Below are 22488 nucleotides of genomic sequence, written 5' to 3' on the forward strand. Positions count from 1 at the left end.
AAAACCATAGGAAAAGAAGACACAGCCCCAGCCCTTGGGGCTCTTGTCATGTGCTCAGTCGGGGGCCTGAGGTTGCAGTTCTTAAGAATGTTCCTTGGTTTTATTTACTTGTTAAAATGTTGGTAACTTGTTGCTTTTGACAGTTTCAAACATATGAAAGTGGAGAAAGTAAGATAGTGATTCCGTCTTACCCATCACTTGTTTCAGCAATTATCAACCCATAGCCCATCTCGTTTCATCTATATGTCTACCCACCTACCCATCCCTGGATTGTTTTTGAAGCAAATCCTAGACATTGTACAATCTCATTGGTGAATATTCCAGAATATAACTCTAAAGCATGTCTGCAAAAGATAAGGACTGTTTTTAAAAAACAAAAACATAACCACCATGCATTATTACCCTTAATAAGCTAACAATTCTTAATCTGAACACCGACTGGATATTTGATTTCCCTGATTGTCCCATGATGGGCTTTTTTTCAGGTTGTTCAATTCAGGATCTGAATATGGTCTGTACATTGCAACTAATTGTTGTGTCCCTTAAGTTTCTTTTTTTTTTTTTTTTTTTTTTTTTGCGGTACGTGGGCCTCTCACTGCTGTGGCCTCTCCCGTTGCGGAGCACAGGCTCCGGACGCGCAGGCTCAGCGGCCATGGCTCAAGGGCCCAGCCGCTCCGCGGCATGTGGGATCTTCCCAGACCGGGGCCCGAACCCGTGTCCCCTGCATCGGCAGGCGGACTCTCAACCACTGCGCCACCAGGGAAGCCCCCCTTAATTTTCTTTAGTAGGTAGGTGCCTTTGCCAACTTTTTTTTTCTTTGCTGTTTCTTTGTTGACAAAACAAGGGTATTTGCCTTATAGTTTCCCACTATCTAGATTTGCTGTTTGTATCCACACGCATTGTTTAATGTGTCCCTCTGTCCCACATATTTTCTGTAAATTGGTAGTTAGATTTAGTGGCTTGATCAGAATGACGTCTGTTACTTTGGACAAGAATACATTATGATGACTGTCCCTTTATTTTTAATCTACAGCCACCAGATTGTCCTCCCACAGTTACATGGTATTTAGTTAGAAGATGGTTTTTCTGCATGTCTTAAGATAGGAAGTAGTCAAACACCTAACTATTCTGAAGCAATTTTTCAAAAAATGTTTGTATTGGTTTTCTACTGCTGCTATAATAAATTAGCACAGACTTAGGGACTTAAAATACAAGTTTATTATCTTATAGTTCTGTAGCTCAGAAGTTCCGTACAGATGCTACTGGGCTACGATCAAGGTGTTGGCAGGGCTGGGTTCTCTTCTGGAGGCTCCAGGGGAGGATTCATTCCCTTGCCTTTTCCAGCTTTTAGAGTCTACCCACATCTCTTGACTCCTGGACACCTTCTTTAGTCTTCAGTGCCAGCAAGTTTCATCTCTCTGACCCTTCTTCATGCCTCCCTCTGACCACAGCTGGGAAAGATTCTGTTTTTAAGGACTCATGTGATTAAACTGGGCCCACCTGGATAATCCAGAGTCCTCTCCCATCTCCAATTCCTTCCCCTTAATCACATCTGCAGGGTTTCTTTTGCCATGTGAGGTCATCTATTCACAGGTTCCCGGGATTGGGATGTGGACGTCTTTAGGGGCCGTTATTCTATGTAGCGCAGTGGTCATCCGGTTTTTAAAGTCAATACCATTATAAAATTGAAGAATGATTAATAGTATGGTATGTTGCCAATGATCTGTTGTGATATCATAATGATTTAGGGTATCGATAAGGTAGGATTATAGTAATGAGCTGTGATTACAACATCGTAGTAGTTTTACATGGTTCTGGGTGGCTGTCTGCATGGGTCTTGATAATCGTTGATATTTTTGCACGTAGCAGCATTTTATTTGGTTCACTGGCTCTAAGATGACCACACTGCCTCCCCTTAGAAATGCTGCTTTAAGACTTGTAGAAGCTCAGAAAATGGTACAAATGAGCTTATTTACAAAACAAATAGTCACAGATAACAAACTGTAACAAATTTATGGTTACCAAGGGGGAAAGGGAGCGATAAATTGGGAGACTGGGATTGACATATACACACTACTGTATATAAAATAGATAGCTAATAACAACCTACTGTATGGCAAAGGGAACTCTACTCAATACTCTGTAATGACCTATATGGGAAAAATCTAAAAAGGGGCTTCCCTGGTGGCGCAGTGGTTGAGAAGTCCGCCTGCCGATGCAGGGGACACGGGTTCGTGCCCCGGTCCGGGAAGATCCCACATGCCGCGGAGCAGCTGGGCCCGTGAGCCATGGCCGCTGAGCCTGCGCGTCCGGAGCCTGTGCTCCGCGACGGGAGAGGCCACGACAGTGAGAGGCCTGCATACCGCAAAAAAAAAAAAAAAAAAAAATTCTAGAAAGGAGTAGATATATGTATATGCATAACTGATTCACTTTGCTGTACAACAAAAACTAAACATTATAAATCAACTATACTGCAATAAAAATTTAAAGACTTGTAGAAGCTCAAGTCATCAATATTATTACATACACAGCATCTCTGTTATCTGGACCTTCTGTGTTTCTGAATTATAGGATGAAAATTTATTGTAGCACTATAAACATAGTGAGGAGGTAGTAAGTTCTTATAGAAATGATTTGAGTAGAGCAGAATGTTTAGCCCTCTTTCTGTTTTGCATTAGCAAGATAACCGTTAGGTAGTAAGGCAGATAATGAGTCAAGGTTAAGTGAAGAGTGTAACATAGGTATTTTTCATTCATAATCTATGTCTGTACTAGGTAAAGCAACTTCAGGACTTTAATGATTTTTTTCCTAATTGAAAACCATAGAGGAATCTCCTTTTCTCTTTTTATATTGTTTTACCTTTTAATTCGCATTGACACTTGACCCTCAGTTCTACAATATATATAGTTTATTTGGGGGATGCATTTGGAATTTTACTGTAACATCGGTCATCCTATAGCAGCACTAGGTTGATGATAGATTTTTCTTGGAGGCCATCCAAGAGGTTGTTACTGAAGACCAAAAGGACCTCATTATAAAGTGATTTTGCTATAAGATGGTCCCTTGGAATGATCCCTAGAGACAGCAGGTCATTTGTACAGTTAAAAGAGCATGTAGTGTCAAAAATCGTTACTAAGGGGTCCTTACCGCACACCATTAGTTTAAATAAATTCCAGATGAATTAACAAGTTGTGTAACGGCTTAATTCCATAAAAAGACTAGGAAAAACTATATAAGGAGATGTTAATGTGATCCGGGGCAAGAAGACCTTTATGATTTCTGCTTTTGTAGATAGCCCTTCATGTGAAACAGACATTTAAAAAAAAAACCCATCAACAAGTGGAGCCACGAATTGGCATGTTACCCTCACCCAGCAGAGTGCTTGGTGGAAAGAGTTGTTAGACTCAGCCTTCGAATGTTCTTTCTAATGCACCTGCAAGCAAAGGGAAAAAGTATTTATAAAGAGACTGGGACTGTCTAGAGTTAAAAAAAAATTTTTTTTAATGATCTTGAGTAACTTGAGTTCTTTTCTCTTTAAATTTTCAAAAATTTAGAAAGGTAACACATTTTTTAAAAGCAAAAGTACCATTTTACTATACATTGTTTTGTATTCTGCTTTTTTTTAAACCCAATAACATCATGAACTTCTTTTGAAATCAAAATATAGCTGTACAATATCACTTTTCACGGCCATATAGTGTTTCAGTCTATGGCTGTACTCTCTGTTTGCTTGTTTGTTTTGGCCTCACTGCATGGCTTAGTGGGATCTTAGTTCCCCGATCAGTGATTGAACCCAGGCCCCCCGGCAGTGGAAGCGCAGAGTCCTAACCACTGGACTGCCAGGGAAGTCCCTATACTCCGTTTTTAAACAAATCCCTGTGTTTGGGCATTAGGTTGTTTCTAATTTTTCACTATTATAAGTGTATCCATCTGGGTCCAATCAGGAGAAAGAAATTTGAACGTGGAAAATGTAGTGTACGAAATTACTAACTATAACGGGGTTAGAGTAATGAGGGGTTAGCCAGCAGGAAGTAAAGAGACAGAAATAGCAGGTAGAAGGTGTAGCCACTCCCCTGTGGAGACAGAGCGCCCACAGCAGTACCCCCAGGGTTGAGGTGCAGATCAGGTAGAAGAGGGCACAGCTGGGGTTCACTGGATTTCAGAGAAGTCGCTGTGGTGCCGAGCTGGCGGCACTGCCTGGAGATCGGTCCTTAGGGTACTAGGGAATACAGTGCACAGGGAGGCGTCTAACTGGAGGCACTGTATTCCAAAACTGCCCAAGGAGGGGGTGTGTTGGGAGACGTTGCTGGCCTTGGGGTGCTGCTGGCCACTGCACACCAAAGGAGCTGCCAGTATGGCAGGAGTCTGTCAGGAGGGCACTGGAGCCAGGAAGCAAAACCCGTTTCCCCTGCAGTATCTCTGCAGTCTCCTGCACCGCCAAAGCTGGCAAAGGAAAAATTATTTAAAGGACCCAGATCCATTTTCACAGAGCAGTCAAAAAAGGGTGAGAGCTGAGAGATGATAAATTGAAAAGCGGCAAAGGAAGCAGTGTTTCAAGGAGTATCCTTATATATACATCATGGCATGCCATCCAGATGTTTTGTTGCACACATTTCCTAGACATAGAATTGATCAAGAGGTAGGCATGATTTGCTCTCTAGAAAGATGTGTTAACTATTCTCCTGTGACTTAGCACTTAGAGCTTCTTCACACTTTACTTAACCCTGGGTGTTAGCATTCTTTTTGATGCTTACAAATCTGATAAGTCAGGGAAAAAAACCTCAGTATTGTTTTTTGTTGATATTTTTAAAAAATTAGCGATGTCAGAGCTTTTTCCTTTTTTATTCTTTTGGGCGTTTCCTATCTATATCCTTTGCCCATTTAAAAAATTGGAAGATTGTCTTATTGATTTGTACATGCTCTTTATATATCAAGTATCAGAATGTTTAACTGGTTATATAGTCAAATCTTATATTCATTTGTAATGTTTAAAATGTAATTCATCTGGAAATCATTTTAGTTTAAGGTCTGAGGGTTATAAGTGTTTAACTTTTTAATTTTGTTCCAATTGTTCCAATAATGTTAACTATTTTCTCTTTTCCTGACTGATTTCAAATGTTACTTTGATCATATATTGAATTGTGTCTCTTTCTAGACTTTAAACTGTTTTCCTTTGGTTTTTAGTGAGTTAACTGTCTCGCTTTTTCTTTCAGAACAGGACGCAGGCCTTGATGCCCTTTCCTCCATCATAAGTCTCCAGAAACAAATGGGGCAGGAAATTGGGAATGAACTGAATGAACAAAATGGTAAGAACACGTCTGAAATTGCCCAGATTTGCCATTTAATATAAACGCTGAAGCCTTTTGTCTAATTGTTGAATGATTTTAATATTACAAAACACCTGAAGTAGTTGAACAACAATGGATTTTTACATCGATGGTTTAATGCAATTGAGGGTGGTTTGTGGCACATTTAGATTGTAGTTACTAAACACTAGGAAAAGAAATTCGGTTAAAAGATGTCCAGTTTTCTGTAGCTGCTTTTAAACATGCTTTGTTTTGTGATCTGTTTATCCTGTGGGCTCTCCTTATGTGGTCACGGGGTGAAGTGGCTCAGTGCGTCGTACACAAGCGCAGAGGCAGGGCACACTGAGTTGTCCTCTACACGTCGGGGTGGGGGTGGGGGGCGTTGGCTCCTCTTCTGTCATAAATACCAGGCTGCAGGGCAAAAAAAATACTTGAAGATTTTTTTATTCAGGGCTTGATGTGACAAACCTGGCTGGAGAAAGATTAGTTTGCAAACCCACAAGCAGGATGGCTTGGGAGAGACAGAGCTTTTAGTCAGGAGCCTACCCAGAAGGCTCTTGTGCTTGAGGTATGCGGTTGAGGGTACAGGGGCATGAATGGAAGATGCAGCAGTAGGAGTGGAAAAGAGCGGATGGAGGCAGGGGACTGATGGTGCTTTTACCGCATGGACCCTGTCAGGGGAATGGGGGAGAAGGGGGGTCGCCGGTTTGTGAGTGGAGATCCTAAGTCCGGTTTGGTCCCGTCCAATGGGAGATGCCAGTGAGGAATCTGAGTCACAGCGTCGAGTGGACAGTGGGAGATAAGGTACTAGAGCTCGGCGAGAGGACGGGACCAAAGGGAAGAGATGTGAGCAGCTTCAGCAGCGAGGTGCTGGGTGGAAGCAGAGGAATAGTTGAGTTTCAGCGAGGCAAGCGTTTATCGAAGGCCCCTACTAGGTGCTAAGCCCTTTAATCTGTGCCGTTTCATTTAATCAGCGCATAGCACTGTGAAGGTGATGTTATTGCTGTTTGTCAGAGGTGAAGCCCAGAGTGGCTGAGGGACCCCGTAAAGTCACCTAAGTTGTAAGCGATAGAAATGAAATTTCACACTAGCTTCCTCTCTAAGGAAGACAAAATGGGGAGAGAAAAGTAAAAAGTAAAAGGTTTCAGCTTGTGGTCATAGTATCATGGAGACTTATGGTGGAACGGCTTTCAAGAAAGGTTACCCTGTATGGGCGAGCATTGGAGCCCTGGGAGCGGGCACGTGCTCGCTCCAAAGCGGGACTGCACCTGTCAGGTTATACAAGTCCCACTTTTCTTCATCTCTACAAAGACTGAGTTCATCTGTTGCCACAGTACTATTCCATTCATCTGTCATAAATGAATAAAAAGTTAATACTATCCATCTGCCATCTGTCATAAATAAATAGATCACCAAAGCAAATGGAGAAACCCTCTAGCTTTACCATCCTAATAGAGGTTCTTAATGGTTTAAGGACAGAGAGGAGGACAATTCAGTCCTTTCCTGATGGTGCTGATGTGAATGTACTAATTCATGTACTTGCATCTAACTCAGTTATTGGCCAGTTCCTTCCTTGAAAGACAGTATTCATAAGAAAATTAGCTCTGTAGGAAATCTGCCTGTCAGAGGTATAATTGTTCTTTATCCCAAGGAAATTTAGCCTGTTGAGTGGGTCAGTCTAGAAAGGACGCTAGCCACACACTGGTAAAGCACGTCCATCCTGTGATGTGCTCAGATAAGCCATGTCTAGTAACCGTGGTCCATGGTCAAGGATGGATGGTGCCTATTTGGTGAGGTGACTTGCTGACTTCCCTGATGAGGTCTCCGTGCATTTTCTTGCATAAGCAATCACACTGGCACGTCCTTATCTCGTTCAGTAAGCACCATACTTTGCTGCGTATTAGAATCACCTGAGGACCTTCTCAGCCTCCAAAGCCCAGGCCATACCTGAGCTGGTTTTCTGTTGTTGCTGTAACGCATTACCACAAACTTAGCGGCTTCAGGCAGTGCAACCCCCTCCTCATAGTTCTGGAGCTCTGAAGTCGGCTATGGGTCTCACTGGGCTAAAACCAGGTGTTGGAAGGGCTGCATCCCTTTCTGGAGGCTGTGGGGGAGAATTAATTTCCTTGCCTTTTCCAGTGTCTAGAGGCTGCCTGCATTCCTTGGCTTGTGGCCCCCTTCTCCACCTTCAAAGCCAGCAACGGTGGATTGAGTCCTTCTCGCATGGCATCACTCTGACTTCTAGCTTTTGTCTCCCTCTTCCTGTTTTAAGGACCTTTGTGATTATGTCCGGCTCACCCGGATAATCCAGAATAGTGTTCCTATTTAAGGTCGACTGATTTAGCAACCTTAATCCATCTGCAACCTAATGCCCCTTGGCCGTGCAACCTAACATTCTCAGGTTCCGGGATGTAGATGTCTCTGGGGTGGGGGGTGGGGGGCGCTGTTCTGCCCAAGCATCAGTACTTTTTTAAAGCTCCCCAGATGATTTCAGTAGGCTGCCAGGTTTGGGAACCAGTGCCCCTGTTGAATATGCTGAGAGAATGTATTTAGTACGGTACTGTTCCCTTGCCTCTCGTATGCTCACATGACAGATGGAAAGCCCACCCATGCACAGACCCTTCGCCTGGTTATATAGTACACATCTGCCATCCTAGTCACGGAGACTCTCTCTTCCCATCACACGTTTTACCCCCATCCTTTCCACCTCTTCCTCCGTGCCTCCCCGGCCCTCATCTCCGTTCCAGACCCGGATGCACATATGTGTACATAGACAAACATGAGGTATTTTTCCATGAGTTGCCAAAATTAGCTGGGTTTTCTCTGTGGTGGCCTCCCACTGAGATTGCAGCTATGCTGGTGGTTTTCTGTTGTGCACATTTGCTCCTCAGAAATAGGGCAGAGTCAGCCATTTTCGTTCATAGGAACAGAGAGACTCTCTGAGGATAAAAATGATATTCCTGCTAGGACTGTGATCAGCCTTTATTCCTTTTGTCGAAGTCAAGAAGGCCATTATGTCTAGAGGTGTTGAGAACAGGCTTGCAGCCCCATCTGGATTTTTATTGTGACCCGAGTACATAATGAGGCGTCTGGGACCCGGGAGAAGGTTTCCACTTCTGGTTGTAAATATCTCTACTTGGTTTATTGACCTACTGAATTATTCTTTTGGTTTTCACTAAATGAGAGAAACAATAGGCTAAGATTACTGGCCAGCCAGGCCATTTTTGGAATCAAGTATCCAGACCTTACTAACAAAATCCAATACATGGTCCTGAGAGCGTAACCACAAAGCCGAAGGGTTGAATTATCATCACTGTAGGAATCTTCTCAGAGAGAGTTAAAAAGGGCCTGGCCCACACCAGTAATTACCCTGTTCCCATGCCAGTGACCAGGCCGAATGAGGAAGAGGATTGGCAGTTGAGCGAAAAGGCGGGTGATGGGAGACCTGCAGGCCTAGTGGGTTTGGGGGGTTGGCAGCTGCTGAAGGTGGGGGGGGGATGCAGGAGAGAGGGGTGGGTGGAGGGCCGAGCCCGGGAGATTGCCCCGTGGGACCACGGCTCACAGTGAACCGTATGGGTGGCTGGGGGCGAAGGGTTCGTGTCAGGCTGACTGCCCAGATGCTGTTCCGAAGTGCAGCTGTGGTACAGTTTTACTGAAAAACCCCTTAAAGTTCCTGCTCAAGGGGACGGGGCCTTTGGAAAGGAACACTAAAACAAGAAGATGAATGGGACTGACTTGACTGAAGTGTAGGTCTTTCTGAGACCCGATTTGGGCGTTGGCCAAGCTGTGAAGCCAGCACCGAGAGGAGCCACGGCGGCCCGGCTCCGAGGGAGGAGACAGCCCCGGGAACAGGCTGCGTCACTAACCTCAGCCAGTGTGTGCTGGTCCTCCTCATTCTTTTTGATGTTCAAATATCCCAAATTCGGCCAGTCCTTTCGACGTTTCTCTGTCGATCTTTAAACCTTTCCTTGCTTTCTGGAAGAATCCACGGTGACAAGGCCACTCATCTCTACCGACAGCATAAGTACTGGGACTGAGGAGACCAGGGTGTCCTTTGAAAGAGCTAGACAAAATGATCAAAGATTTCACGTACACATCAGTGAATTACCATTGTAAGGGTCTGTTAGAGCTCCTAGCTGCATTTTCATGTTGAAGGCAATGTGGCAGGCTGAGTAATAGCCCCCGAAGATACCCACATCCTGATCTCTGGAATCTGTTTCCTTTTGTGACACAAGGGACTTGGCAGGCGTGTTAATCCATTGAGGATCTTGAGACAGAGAGCTTATCCTGGATTATGTGGTTAGGGCCTAAATGTAATCACAGGTGTCCTTCTCAAAGGGGGAGGCCAAGGGACTTCCCCGGCAGTCCAGTGGTTAAGACTGCACTTCCACTGCAGGGGCCGTGGGTTCAATCCCTGGTCCCCACATGCCGCCAGGCGCGGCCCCAAAAAGAGGCCGAGAGAGCTTTGACATGGAAGTGTGGCCATGTGATGACTGAAGCAAGGTGCTATGATACTGGCTTCAAAGATAGAGGCAGGGATGCAGGGAAGACAGCTCTAGAAGCTAGAAAAGGCCAGGAAATGGACTCTCCCCTAGAGCATCTGGAGGGACACGTTGATCTCAGTTGAGTGAAACTGATTTTGGACTTCTGATCTCCAGAACTATAAGCGGGCCGTTGTATATTGTTTCAAGCCACTAAGTGTGTAATCATTTGTTAGAACAGCAACAGGAGACTAACGTAGGTAATCATTGTCTTTTTGTCAGTTGTCAGTGAACTCAGGTTAACCCCTCTTATGCTAGAAAACATGTATTGACTCCTTCATGGGACTCCTCCTCCTTCTTGAGGAGCTTTCTTTGAAGCGGGCTTCACAGAAGGAAGTTTGCAGTTCTGGGGCCCCAGTCAACCTCTCAAACTGCGTAGCACTTTAATAACAGAATTTAATTGCAGACTTTAGTCTTGTACTGGTGAAATGTGTGGGCATTTGGGCGAAAGAATCTTTGTGGAATATCTGGTGTCAGAATTTCCCGGAGTCCAGCAGGCCAGCTGATTTGAGGTAGCACAGAGAGAAGCAGTTTAAACTTAAAATATGCAACTATTAAAATATAAGGTGTGGTACAAATAAAAGTGACTAGCATTTGAAATCTGATTTCACAGCACTACAGAATCTCCTTACTCAGTTAACTTGTGTGAGCAGGAAAATGATAGTGAGTTGATAAGAAGAAAAACATTGAGCGAAAATGGTGCAGGTGAAACATGAGCATGGCAGAAAGTTATGAAGGGGGGCACTTGAAATGCCGACAGTCGGGAAGCACCGCTGTAAGAAGACGACTTGTTCAAGCCAAGGGCGCTGTAGAGTACTTCATTTTGGGCCCTGTCCTGGTTCAGTGCTCTGTGAGGTAACACAGGCACCTTCTCCACTTGGCCTTCCTGATGGTGAGATCACATACTAGCCGAGCTCAGGGATCAGAAGATGTGCTGAAACAATGCCTCCCAGCTCTGCCGGTGTGTCAGATGGTGGCTGTGGTGGGGATGATGTCGTCTGATGCTGCACCCCCACATATTCCAGTATGCTTGCCCTCTGGAGGAGGGAAGACAGACAGAAACTGCTTTCCTTTAAAGGAAATATACAATGGTTTGAGGTCCAGGGAGTTTGTGGTACTGCTTGGCAAGTGGTAAGTGAGCAGGGCCACACCCCGATCCCACCGCCCAGAGCTCTGTCCCAGGAGAGCTGAGCCTAGGACTTGGAGCGCATGTCTCTGTGCCATCAGGCACTTTACGGACCAAGCAGGCTTTTATGAATTGACGAGGGGGCCTGACCGCGGCCCGCCCCGCCCCGCCCCCAACTTTGGGATCTAGACACATACCTGTCTGGTGGGGAACGGTTTTCTCCAAGTGGCTGTGCTGATCTGGGTTCAGATTTCCTGTACTGAGATTTCATTCGGCTTCTGGGATTCGTGGAGTGGCTTCTCAAGCCTGCATTTCATTCATAAAGAGATCTGTGAGTTCCTTAGTCTCAGAGACTCTTAGGATGGAGAGGAGCTTGTACGGTCACTCCCCTCCCCCGCCCCCGGCCATCTCTTCATCTTTGGGAAGAACTGCACTCAGTCGCCCCGGCTTACGGCATCTCTGCTGCCCTCTGGTCACTTGGAGGCACTGTAAACCCTCCTGCTGTGCAGAAGCAGTGGCAGCCGCAGCCCATCTGTACACGCTGTGCACGTTTTGCTCATTGGCTCCGTATCTTTCCTTTATCTGGATTAAATAATCTTTTGTTCCTAATAAACAGAGGCCTCATTAAGCCTAGTGAGGTCTGTCCCTAAATCCAGAGTAATATTTTTCCTTCCTTATTAGTACATTCTCTATTCATTCAGCAAATACCGAGTGCCGACTATATGCTCAGCTCTGTGCTAGAACCCACGTATCAATCAGCTGTGGTGAGACTCGGTTTCTGCCCTCTGTTCTAGAGGGAGAGGCAGACGTTAGACAGCTAAGCGCACAGATGTCCAGTTAGAGACGTACAGGGCACCATTACAACATAGAACAGAAGACCCTGACGTGGATTTAGGATTAGGAAAGCCCTCCCCAAGGACGTGGTCTATGTACTGAGATTTAAAAGACCATTTCTAACGGAACAGCGTATGGAAAGGAGGGTAACACGGTTGAGAAACGTGGGAGAAGACCACTGATCCCAGAGTCCAGAGAGCCAGGGAGATGAGAACTGTTAGCAGGCTGGAGGGGAAGGTGGGAGTCACTGTGTAGGTGTGACCTTCGACCTATCTATACAGTGACCTAAACATCCATAGGGTTGGTGTCATCCGTTATGTAAAATCACTCAGTTTTCTACTTTATCGATCCTGTAATTTCGTCTGTATAGTTTACTTTTAAAAAGGGAGATGCAGCTCTCTCTATGGTGGGCGTTGTCCCGTAGCAGTTAATGCATCTAAACTGAGAGTTTAGCCACTTTCAGGGAGAAGAAGTAAGTACGTTGGCAGTGGGGCGTTTATTCATTCAGCAGATGCTCACTGAGTACCAGCTGTGTGTGTGGCCCTTTATATGGAAAAGCAACAGTTACAACTCAAAACCAGAGCCCTTCCCTTACTGCTCTTAAGTCTAGCTGGGAGAGACAGACATGAAACGAACACTCCCCCAGATCAAGGTGTTTTCTCACATCGTGGGATGTGCTGTCAAGGCAGAGACCAGGCTGCCCGGGCAGGGGATGACAGGGAGGTCTGGGTTCAGTTGGTGGCTGAGGTTACAGGACCTGGGCCAAGGTGGGGCAGTGAAGCGGGGAGGGCAGGTGAAGCATTCCAGGTAGTGCCAGGACCTTTCACGTGAGGCCTCGGAGGCCGCGGAGAGCCTTGCAAGTTTGAGAAATCCGAAGAAGGCTTTTGTCGCTGGTAGGGTGGGTGATGAGGCAGACGTTCCAAGATGAAGTTGCAGAGAGGGGTTCGGAGCAGGGCTGGGATGCTTCACAGCGCGAATACCTAGTAAGCCCTGAAAATTACGGAGAATTTGTATTTTCCTGGGAAGGACAATCAACAGTCTGAGTTAAGAAACAGTTATGTTAACGGTCATTTTCTTTTCTTTTTTTTTTTTTTTTTGGCCACACGATGCGGCTTGTGGGATTTTAATTTTTATTTATTTATTTATTTACTTTTGGCCGTGTTGGGTCTTCGTTTCTGTGCGTGGGCTTTTTCTAGTTGCAGCGAGCGGGGGCCACTCTTCATCGCGGTGCACGGGCCTCTCATTGTCGTGGCCTCTCTTGTTGCGGAGCACAGGCTCCAGACGCGCAGGCTCAGTAGTTGTGGCTCACGGGCCTAGTTGCTCCACGGCATGTGGGATCTTCCCAGACCAGGGCCCGAACCCGTGTTCCCTGCCTTGGCAGGCGGATTCTCAACCACTGTGCCACAGGGAAGCCCGGCTTGTGGGATTTTAGTTCCCCAACCATGGATTGAAGCCCGGGCCCTCAGCAGTGAGGGCATGGAGTCCTAACCACTGCACAGCCAGGGAGCTCCCTGTTAACAGTAATTTTGAACAGCACTGTGGCTCCATGCTAATTAATACCATTTCTTCTTTTCAAATATACGAAAGCCTGTGTACATCCTCCTTCAAATGCCACTTTTACCCTCCCCAGATATTGATATTTAGTGCTGTTATTTTAACTTACTCCATTACATTTCATAATTGCCATTGATTTTGCTTTTTAACTCATTGTTTCTAAATTTCCAAACATGTTTTTTAAACCATCTTCTAAAATATTTTTCCACTTTTATTGAGATATAATTGGCATACAGCACTGTATGAGTTTTAGGTGTACAGCGTAATGATTTGACTTACATTCATCATGAAACGATTACCACAATAGGTTTAGTGAACATCCGTCATGTCAGAGAGATGCAACATTAAGGAAGCAGGGGAAAAAATACCTTTTCCTTGTGATGAGAACTCTTAAGATCTACTCTCCTAACACCTTTCATATACAGTGCACAGCAGTGCTAATTATCATGTTGTATGTGACATCCCTAGTACGTACTTAGCTTGTAACTGGAATGACTACCGTAAACCATCTTTTTATTGTTGATTTTCTCATTGAACTGCATAAGGGTCAGAGAATTATGTTCTATATGATACTGGTTCTTCTGAACTTGTTAACATCTCCTCTGAGGCTTAGTCACCATTGTGGCGAGTCACCCCTCTGTGTGCCTGAGGAGAATGGGTAGTCACCAGTTTGGGGAGACGGGGCTTCATATACACTTAATACATCAGGCTTAGGTGTCTTTACTACCCCTCTGCTTCCTCTAGTCAGTTTCTGAAAGAAGTGTGATGAAATTGCCTTCAGGGTTTGTGAACTTAGCAATTTATCCATGTAACTGGGTCAATTTCTTATGTTATAAATTTCAAGAAAAGGTTATTAGGTACATATATACAGGATTATTTAATCTTATTTTGGTGAGTTTATCTGTTTATCATTATGGAAATCTCTCTCTTTATCTCTACTGCTTTTGACCTTTAGGCCTACTGACTAGATAGTAATATCACAGTCTAGGCTTTTATTTGGTTGGTGTTTACCTCGTCTAGAGATTGCCAGACTTTGTGGTCGAGGGCTGCTTTGTATTCTTCACAATCACTGAGAACTCCTCAGAGCTTTTGTTGACATCGGTTATATCTATCAACACTAATTGCATTAGAAATTTAAAACATTTAAAAAATATTCATTTTAAAAATAATAAGCCATTACATATTAACAGAAGTAAGTTAACTTTTATGAAAAATAACCCCCAAGTATAAGTAGCTTAAAATAGAAAACACGTGTTTTTTGTTGTTTTTTTTTTTTTTTTATCTTTCGGTATATATCCGTTGTGGGGTCATTGGTGGGCACGGTTACTTAAGATCCCTGATAGATAGAATAGCCACCATTTCAAACACTGATGGTCACTGTGCCAGAGAGTCGGAGAGCTCTAGAGGCTCTTGTTCCTGAAGTTAAGTGCTCTGGCCCAGAAGTGACAAGTCCGTTTCGGTCAGAGCTCCTTGGTCAGAGCTAAAACCACTAGGAGGTGTTATCCTACCCCTGCGTCTGGTTGCAGGGGGGAGGACTGGACACACTGGGTGGATGACACAAATGACCGTCACAGGGGCGCCAAACTGCCTCTGGTACTGACTAGCCATGGGACCCTCCTCTTTCTCTGTCCTTAACTTCCTTGTCTAGAAAATGGGGATTTTAGTACCTAGAGTGTTGTATGAAGGTGAAATGAATAGCCACGTGTGAAGCTCCCAGAGTTGGGCCTCACACATTGTAAGGGATCTAAAAGTGTTTTCTGTTATTAACTCTTTATTCACAGTACAGGCTGTCGATCAAAATGGTAGACTGAGCTGATGGGGAGCCCCTCCCTCCCTTTCCCAAACACATGGAAATGTTAGATGAAACATTTTTAAAAATTGATTTATACTTCTTAGCTTGAAAGCAAGAAAGTTTCTCCGGGTGTCAGAAATGAAGATACTTTATTAACCCACAACCATGAGCGGAATGGAAGCCTCGTGGCCCTCAGAGATAACTGAGTGGATATGCACACTAGGGACTAACGTTTCAACACCCACGCAGAGTTGGGAGCCGGGGCTGTGGTCCCTGTGCGTTCTGAGGGCCTGAAAGCGGGCTCCGTACAAAGCCAGGAGCTGAGAAATGACCATTTTATGGGAAAACGAATTTCCCCTATCTCCACCCAAGAATGAGATGCTCAGCGAGGCCACCCACCTTGGGCCACAGCCACTCTTACATTTTTAACATGTAGACTTAAGTTTACATATTTTTAACAAAGTCTAGAGAAAATAAATATCTCTGAATCAACCAAGTGTAGAATTCTTAACTTTGCTTCAAAGTCTTCCTCTATAATGCTTTAAACTGAAGCTCTCTTTTTTTTCCTATGGTCAGTGTTTTTATTTAGATTTACCAATATGTTTTACTGATTTCTGTTATTGTATCTATTCTATGACTCAGCTCTTCTAACAGGTTTTTTTTTTAATTTTGAGAACTATACTTTTAAACACCATTAAAGCTTATGCTTTAACGCTTACAATTGCTTTTCCCCCACAGAAGTATGTTGGTTTTTTTGTTTTTCGTGGCCCCTCCCGTGGCGGAGCACAGGCCCCGGACGCGCAGGCTCAGCGGCCATGGCTCACGGGCCCAGCCGCTCCGCGGCACGTGAGATCCTCCCGGACCGGGGCACGAACCCGCGCCCCCCCACATCGGCAGGCGGACTCTCAACCGCTGCGCCACCAGGGAAGCCCAGAAGTATGTTTTTAAGGTTGTAAAGTCTTTTAAACCTTTGAGTGGTACTAATCAGAACTTTACATTTTCCTTCTGCTCTTTGCAGTGTTTCTGTGTCCTCCAGGTAAGTTTTGGTTTGTTCATCTCAGTCTTTCTCATGCTGCTATAGGGCGAATTATGTCCCCTCAAAATTCACAGGTTGAAGTCCCAATTCCCAGAACCTCAGAATGTGATTGTATTTGGAAATAGGGTCTTTAAACAGGTGATTAAGTTAAAATGAGGTCATTAGGTTGGGCCCTAATCCTGTAAGACCGGTGTCCTTATAAGAGGAGGAAATTAGGACACAGACACACATAGAGGGAAGACCATGTGAGGGCACAGTGAGAAGACGGCCGTCTGCCGGTCAAGGAGAGAGGCCTCACGAGAAACCAGTTCTGCTGACACCTTGATCTCATACTTCTAGGCTCTAGGATTGTGAGAAAATACATGTCTGTTGTTGAAGCCCCCTACAGTCTTGGTACTTTGTTAAGGCAGGTCCATGAGTCAAGGATCATATTGATGAGTATAGGTAGCTGATGTAGGCTTTGTTGGTATTTCAGCAGGTTTATTTACCCCTAGATCTTCTCTCTTGAATGTGTTCTATATGGGCAGGCAGGGTATACCAGCAGGCAGCTTTCCCTTTAGGGTGTGTGCTTAGGGTAGAAGAGGACACAGCAGATTCAGGACCTTTTGCTATATAACCCTTACCCCCAAATCACTAAGGGAAAGGGAACTTTAACCTCAGGGTGACATCTTTTTATGTCTTTTATTTTTTTTCACCTCCGTGTCTATCCTAGAGGCTCCTCTTTGACTCATTTGCTAGCCTGGACACCAACACCATGGGTGCTCCTTAGGCAAACCCTCCTCTCTAGAGAGAGCTGTCCTGGGGGCTGCAGCTGGAATCGAGTACTGCAGACTCCAGTCCCCACGGGATAGGGGCAAGGGCCAGGGCCACCTGGCTCAGCTGTTCTCTAGACAGCTCTCCCCTCAGATGCCCTGGCTCCTGCCTCACAGCCATCTCTCTGTAGGCCATTCTTTGGCTCCCAATAGCCATTGACTCCAAGCTCAGAGCTTCTCCAGAGTTCTATCAGGAAGAAAGAGCTCCTATCTGTAGCCCTGAATGTGTATTTCAAGTTGCTTTTTTTTCCCCCCCCAGTTTTGACTTGTCAATACAGTCCCAACTGTCTTCTTTTTTGAAAGAAAGCCTTTCAAATGACTTATTCACTGATAGCACTCCTTCGTGTTTTCAGGGCCACCATGGAATGGATTTATTCTTTCAAAAAATATTTTTACTGGCATTTCATTGTGCTCTTGGGAAGGAAGCCATGCATGCTTGCTCTGCTGTCCTGAGCTCAATATATATATATATATATATATATTTTTTTTTTTTTTTTACAAGGTCTCAGTATCTATAGAAATCGTTTTCCTGAAACAGCTAGTGTTCTGGAAGCTTCAATTAAACAAGTTTTTAATACAGTCTGTGAAAGTTGTTTTCTAGGGCATCTGTGATTGGAGTGATACCTGTAAGTTATCATCTGATGTGTTTATAGATGGATTTGCCTAAAGATAAGACAGTTAGAGATATGGAAGGAAGGTGATTATTTTCCATGCACTTATGGTATTAAATATTTGGTGAATGTAAGATCAGCTCTTTCTCAGAACGTTCATTATTCATCTCTAGGAAAGGGCTAGTTTATAGTAATGGGGCTAGTTGAGGGGCGGTGGGGAGAGAGAGAGAGAGAGAGAACACCAGTGAGAGCAAGTATGTCGTTCCAACAATAATTGTCCAACACCAGCTGGGTGTCCAATAATTCCATTTTGACACTGTTTATGTGGAGTTAATGTCAGACTCAGACTCCACAGGTGTAGGGGCTCCATAGGACTGCCCTCACTTTCACAAGTCCTGAGGATCCCTAACCACTTCCGCCCCATTGGCTGCAAATACAGGGTTCCCACACCCCGCTCCCCCCTTCAGGATTCCATAATTTGCTAGACTGACTCACAGAACTCAGGAAAATGTTTACTTACAATTTCCATTTTGTTATGGAGGATGCAACTCGGGAAAGCCAATGGAAGAGGGACAGAGGGGTGTGGGTGGGGATGCCCACAGAGCATCCCTGCCCTCTCCAGGCACATCCCTCTCCTAGCACGTCCATGTGTTCACCAGTCCAGAAGCTCTGCAAACCTCATTGCTCAGGAATGTTTATCGCTGCTTCGTTATATAGGCAGAGACTTCGTTAAATAGGTGTGATTGATTAAACCTTTGGCCACGTGAGGAACCCAGATTCTTTGAATTTGCTGGCTCTGCAGAAAAGATACTCAGACACATGCATGATGTTTGTCACCTGGCTTCGCTGCTAGCTTTAACTCTGGTGAACTGGGCTGGGCCCACTTTGGGTCACAAGGACTTATTTTGTTGACCTCTCTCTGGTCTAGTGCCTCCTTACCCCTTTCTTCTAGGCCAATGTCTTGGTTTCTACCTGGCTGCGAAGTCAGCTGAGAGGTCATCTGTTGAGAGAGAGGGGCGAGGATTTTCCAAAGGAAAAGCTGTGGAAACAGTTGTGGGGGGAAATGTCATTTATCCTCAGGCCCTAGGACAGCTGGCCCATGTGATTCATCAGGCTTCCCTTCCGCTGGGCTGCACCACAGTTCCTCGTTGATTTCCAAGAGGGGAGGCTGTGGGACCAACATTAGCAGCTGGAGTGGAGAATAGAGGACAGAAAGGCCAAAACCAGAGACCGGAGAGAATCTCAAAGGGAAGAGCAAAGCAGTCACAGATGCAGGAGCAGGTCACACTGGGAGCTCTGCTTTCTGCCACTTCGACCCAGTGATCATGCACTTCCTGCTCCCTGGTGCCTCTGCAGGAAAGGGGAACCCAGAGCTCCCTTTGGAGGTTATGCGGGGGGTGGGGCCTCCAAGACCACTCCCTCGGGTTTGGTGCTTTGCTAGGACTCACAGGACTCAGCAGATCGTTGGCCGCTCGCTAACATTTATGTAAACCCCCACCTCGTCAGTACTTGCAGTGCTTTGCAGTTATTCACGGACATGTGTAAAGAGGTGAGAATTTGGGGTTACCTGATGAACACATTCCCAGCCAAGGTCAAACCAGGGGATGCTGTGCCTTTTTATTTCTGCTCGCATGCAGAGGTGGCCAAAGGGTGGAGACTGCGGCTCTGGGGCCAGTTGGATGGGGTGTGAATCCCAACTGTGGCTCCTGTTAGTGGGGCAGCCTCAGGCCAGTCACTTGACACTTCGGAACCTCATTTTCTCTCTTTCTTTAAAACTGAAGTGTAGTTGATTTACAATGTTGTGTTTCAGGTGTACAGCACAGTGGTTCAGTTACTCAGGTTCCTTTCCCTTATAGGTTATTACAAGATAGCGATTATAGTTCCCTGTGCTATACAGTAGGTCCTTGTTGGTTATCAGTTTCATTTTCTCTTTTGAAAAATAAAACAGAGTCTACCAGGATGAGTTGTTTTCAGGCTTTAAGATACAATCTGCGTTATATCTATATAGAATATATACGCACGCGTACACATTTCCTTGAGGGACAGTGGTTCCGTATTCGTGAATTCAGTGTTCATGGTGACTTTGTAGAACAGAACTACCATGAGTAACAAGAATCGACTCTAGTTATACTCATGGTTATTACAGTTCATTACAGTGAAAAGAGTACAAAGCAAAATCGGAGAAAAGCCACAAGGGGCGAAGTCCAGGGGAAACCAGGCGCAAGCTTCCCGCGGGCCTCTTCCAGCAGGTGGAGGCGCACAGGATGCGCCTGCGTCCCCCAGTTGTGACAGCACCTGTAAAGTGTTGCCAACCAGGAAAGCTCATGAGGAAGTGGGGGCCCAGGGTCTTTTTTTTTTTTTTTTTTTTTGAGGGAGTTGGTACGTTCCCCGATTCCAGAAGGAAAGCAGGCATTCAGCATAAACCGGACTGTTTATACAGTTTAGGACTAGTGACCACACTTATCAGTTAACGGTGGGAACCCTCCCCAAATCTGAGTTCCCAAACACCAGCCAGTTTTGTAAGCAGGCCTTTCCTAAGAAAAGCAGTCGAGCCTGGCATGTTAACTGTTTTCCGCACAGAGGCCTCCACCCAATGTGGTTTGTTTATCGTATCACTACACTTCTCTTTGATTGGATGATCTGTGGCAGAGTGACGGTGCTTGATTTCTGAGATGGGTAGACGTGTGCTCTTCAGAGGGGAAGGGGGTACAGGAAGGAGGTGGAAGCTGCCGGGGACCCATCCTTGCGCCTCTGTTTCACCTAGAATGTGTGATATGGAAGACCTGCTGAGCTTGGCCTGTCTTTAGGGGTCGCAGAGAATGTGCTTTTCAAAGTGGAAGTTGTTTAGCATCTGGGGTGGTGAAAAGGATTGAAGCACTTGGGTAATAAAAACCAAAGCAGCAGGAAGGAAGTGGTCTGATTAGAACCAAGTGCTTAGGCTGGGGGAGACCGCAGGAAAGGAACCGAGGTTGCAGGGCGGTGCTTTTAGATGGTTCAGAATCATTAAAGGAGCTGGAGCACGGACGTAGCCCGGTCTGGACCGTGTATTTTGGGGGAGGAACGCAATGTTCTCCTTCCTTCTGGACAGACCCGCCAGGAGAGGAATTTTAGAGGAAACATCCTCTGAATGCGGTGATAAAGACCTTCTATTTTTTTTTATTGTTGTTACAGTAGTTTTAACTATTTTAACGGTAGTTTAGGAACTGGGTTGACATCAAAGGCAAAGTAGCTCTGTCAGCCACTTTGGTTAGTTTGAAATCCATAAACACAACTTAAAAAAAATTTCTATTGTGTACTGAAGAATTAACCAGCCTTTGACGTGTGCTTCAGCGTCAAGTGTTGTGTACCCACCAATAAGTGAACTTAAGGAGACCCCAGTGTGTTTCTGTACCCTGGGGGCCGTTCGGGTAGGATCATTTGAGGCCCTGTGTTGAGAAGGGACCCTCGCTTCTGTTTCTGGATTCACTCCTGACTCGTGGGATTTGTGCTACTGAACTCATCCTACACTTGGCGGGCCTTACAGGTGGGAGTGAGCGGGATACTCATCTACTGCTTTCTTTCATCGTCCAATCAAAGAGCATAAGAGTAGCCATTTTTGTTTTTCTTTGTTTCAAAAAATAATTTAAAAACTTTCTCTTGTACTTGCGGGAAGTGGGCAGAGAGTCTGGGGAGTAGTAAGTAGTTATGATTGTGAGGGATGTTTCAGCTGGGCTCATGGAGAGATTGGGCTTGAGGTGGTGGTTTGGGATGTAAATTGATGAGGTGATTGTTTGTGTGTTTCACTTATGTACCTGTAACCTGCCACCGCTATAGTTAGGCCTCAGTTTTCCACATGAAGGAAGAGAGACATGGAGCGTGTGAGTGTGTGCGTGCATGTCTGTGTACAAGAGAGAAAGACGTGTGGGCTTAGACTCGGATGTGAATAGGAATACGTCTGATGGCCTGGGAGTTCACAGTGTATTATGTACCAGGTGGCAGTACCACTCAGGGGAGTTTGTGGGCCGACCAGGTACCTCAGCTTATCTCGCCCAGAGTTCTGTTGTGCTTCTTGTCTGACTGTAGTAATGCAAAGACCAACCCAGGTAGAGCTGCTCAGTCTTTTTCTAGGCTGAGTTTTAAAGGCCTCTGGAGTGTAGGTCACATAGAGGAGGGAAAGTACCAAGGTAATTATGAAAGCTTTTTTCCCAGCTTCTTTTCTTGTGTCACTTACCTTGAAAGTTGGATATCTTTTCCTTATCCATAGAGGTATCGAGTCACAGGCTGGATACTGGGCAGCCTCAGGAGGGAGTTTACTATGCAGGATGTGTATTAGGGAGCTCCCGGGGGGTCAGCATCTGTGGGAGGGAGGGAGGCCACAGAAGCCGGATGGGTGGAGGGAGAAGCTGAGTTTTTGAAGACAGCCTCAGCCAACACCATGGGAAGCTTTGGAGCCTAAACGGCCTGTGAGAGTTGGCCCATGTTGAATTCACGTGACTGGGCCTTTAGACCCCCATCTTGATCAGTCATTGGACGTGGACTGCCCTGGGAGGAGCACGTCCTTGGGCAAGACAGCTCCGTGCCCTTGAGACAATCCCTAAGGAGGCTGATGGCCAAAGGCCACTTGCTGAAAGCACTCCCAGTAGCTGGGGCACCAAGTCCTTCCTTGAAGGAGGACCAAGGTGTGGTACATCTCTGTTGGGTCCACCACACATTGGATCAGTTTTAAGTCTTTGAAAATTGTTAGGTCTATAGAAAAAGAAATCAACGGGTCAGATGGGATGTGTGTTAACTAGAATGCAAGTCTCTGGAGATGACTGACCCATACCTAGCATTTTCAAATGATGTTTATAAGTCTTTGGAATTCAACCAGTATATTGCTTCTACCCTATTTCTAACC

General features: G+C 45.4%; 1 protein-coding gene across 4 annotated transcripts in view; it reads left to right on the plus strand.

Moving 5' to 3' along the window:
- Window positions 1-22488, plus strand: part of STX8 (syntaxin 8) — a 241123-nt gene that overhangs the window by 58693 nt on the left and 159942 nt on the right. For all 4 annotated transcript variants that reach the window (XM_022596181.2, XM_022596182.3, XM_089900354.1 and 1 more), the window contains one exon: window positions 5214-5306. In XM_022596181.2, the coding sequence (XP_022451889.1) occupies window positions 5214-5306 (93 nt within the window). The remainder of the gene's footprint in view (window positions 1-5213; window positions 5307-22488) is intronic.

The sequence above is a fragment of the Delphinapterus leucas genome, chromosome 19, assembly GCF_059928025.1.
Source record: "Delphinapterus leucas isolate spDelLeu-1000000601 "Yukka" chromosome 19, BTC_Dleu_Yukka2, whole genome shotgun sequence".
NCBI classification, from domain to species: Eukaryota; Metazoa; Chordata; class Mammalia; order Artiodactyla; family Monodontidae; genus Delphinapterus; species Delphinapterus leucas.